General features: G+C 33.5%; 1 protein-coding gene across 1 annotated transcript in view; it reads right to left on the bottom strand.

The window, feature by feature from the left end:
• Positions 1 to 2,570, bottom strand: part of LOC106877398 (mucin-4) — a 49,009-nt gene that overhangs the window by 5,313 nt on the left and 41,126 nt on the right. The window contains exons 20-21 of the mRNA XM_014926292.2: positions 1,200 to 1,310; positions 367 to 498 (exon numbers count right to left, since the gene is read on the bottom strand). Of these exons, the coding sequence (XP_014781778.2) occupies positions 367 to 498; positions 1,200 to 1,310 (243 nt within the window). The remainder of the gene's footprint in view (positions 1 to 366; positions 499 to 1,199; positions 1,311 to 2,570) is intronic.

Raw genomic sequence — 2,570 nt, 5'->3', positions numbered from 1 at the left:
TATATATATACATATACATATACATATACATATACATATACATATATACGATGGTCTTCTTTCAGTTTCCGTCTACCAAATCCACTCACAAGGCTTTGGTTGGCCCGAGGGTATACTAGAAGACACTTGCCCAAAGTCCCACGCAGTGGGACTGAACCCAAAACCATGTGGTTGGTGAGCAAGCTACTAACCACACAGTCACTCCTGCGCCTACATAGATATATTGGTCATAAAATATAATTGGGACCTACAACAGTGACAATCGGTACATTATTTATTAGTTAAAGTTTCGTTAATAATTCATATTTTTAACTAAAGTTTTATTTATATTTAATCAATTTCAAGTATTTAACTGAATTCTAGTACCTTTCGTTTTGATGCATTTCTTGCGGTCTGTATCCAGCTTGTAACCAGTGTAGCATTCGCATTGAAATGAGCCGTCCGTGTTTACACATGTATGTTCGCAGTCATCAACATCGTTTGCACATTCGTCTACATCTGAATAAATATTTCAACATGTTATAGAGATAAATAATGAAATGTCTAGTGGCAAAAGATGTTAAATATCTTTTCAAATACGTACTTGCTTTTAAATTTCTTGTTCTTTTTATGTAAAAACATTTCTCTATCCATAATCTCATCATGGAGATAATAATCCTCTTCATAACATTCAGTATTCAATGTTCCATGCTAGGGTAAGCTGGTATATGCGATGTTTCCATTTATCGTATCCACCCAGAAAGTGTAACACGTTAGCATTACTCGTCCATACGTTCGACACATTTGCTGGGAGTTTTCATACGAATATATTTTCTCATAATCGTTTGTATTTTAGGTGTTTGTCTCCGTTTTATTGTAAAATCTATGTTCCACATGAGATATAGCATACTAAAAGTAGTTGTAGAAACAATGTCTCATATTTTCTATCAGCAAATCTAACATAATTGTAATGCTGAAAGGGATTACTTTGTTAAATAGCGGAAATAGGACCCCAAACACCTCATATGATTACCACGTTTGTATACCATATTGGTAGACTTGGTTGTTTATCTATAATATGTCTAAATATTCAGACAGCATTTTCAATTATTGGAAAACTGAAATTTCGCAGCCAGCGGCAAAAATTCTGCTAGACATAATTCTTACAGCAATAATTGGTTAGAAGATCAATTGGGGCCCTATATAGTAGTCTGTCTTACCTTCACATGTAGTTCCGTTTCTTTTATAGCCACTTCGACATTTACACTCATAGCTACCCGGCTTATTTACGCAGTCTTGTGGGCACGAACTATTAAGGCATTCATCAATATCTGTAAAAATAGTTTTCAATTGGTAAATTTAATATAGGAAAAAGGTAGTATGGCAAAATCAATAAATTATTGTTGACGTACATAATATTTCAGTGTTGCGGGTTGAAATTTTCATAACTTAAGAACAATGAATCAAACCCTAACAACATTTTTACTTTTAAGAAAATGAAAGTTGTGGACACATGATTTGCTAACATTTGCCCTCTTCGCGCGGAACAAATGTATCTGCCACCATTAGTCTTACGAAAATATCAGAAATATCTATTTCTATATTAAACATTTCTGCTCTGCATCACTTGACAAATTTTATTTGAATACAGTACCGACAACATTCACTTTTTCAGTTATTCTAAGTAAAGAAAACTCAACAACTTAAAAATTTTCTTTTTTAACCTTATGTCTAGCATTAGATTAAACAAATCATTCCAAAAGAGAAAAATTCTTTATGCGGAAAATTTTGGAGAAAAGTTTCCAGCCGGATATAGGTTTTGTTTATAAAACGAAACAAAACACTCGCAATTTCTCAATGACGTTTTACACAACACGTATGGGAATTCTTATCGTAATGTCTAGTCCGACTTACATTTATCAACAAGTGGATAGCTTAAAACTTGGTAGGAAACCTGCGCTTATTTTGGATATTGCAATGAAAAATAGAGTATATGTTGACCTGCTTTGGATATTTTACTGATATTATATATCAATGAATGAAACAAAAAGATAATACATACAAAAAAGAAGAAGAGACTGAAGGATTTTTAATTGCTGCACAAGACCAAAGCCTCCCACCAGAAATTGCCAAAAACATATAATGAAAAGAAACATAACAAGTAACTGCAGAATATGTGGCAATGGACAAGAAACAATAAATCATATTATCTCTGGCTGCCCAGTCCTAAAAAGGAATATATTCACAGACACGACAGAGCTGGGACCTATGTACACTGAAAGCTATGCCAACACTATGGAATAACAACAGAAAAAAGATGGTATAAACACACGCCAGAGAAGGTCACAAAAAGCGAGAAAGCAACCATACTCTGGGATATGCCAATACAAACAGATAGAGAAATTAAGGCCAATAGACCAGATATAATTGTCAAAGATCAGGAAGAAAAAAATGCTTTCTAATTGATGTATCAATACCAGCAGATGACAACGTTTCCCTAAAAGAAATGGAGAAACTTTCAAAATACAAAGACCTGGAAATAGAGGTAACTCGAATGTGGAATCTAAAAACAGAAACAATTCTTATCATAG

The sequence above is a fragment of the Octopus bimaculoides genome, chromosome 6 (genome assembly GCF_001194135.2).
Source record: "Octopus bimaculoides isolate UCB-OBI-ISO-001 chromosome 6, ASM119413v2, whole genome shotgun sequence".
Lineage (NCBI taxonomy): Eukaryota > Metazoa > Mollusca > Cephalopoda > Octopoda > Octopodidae > Octopus > Octopus bimaculoides.
The sequence above is the reverse complement of the archived record's forward strand: the minus strand, read 5'-3'. Positions and strand labels throughout refer to the sequence as shown.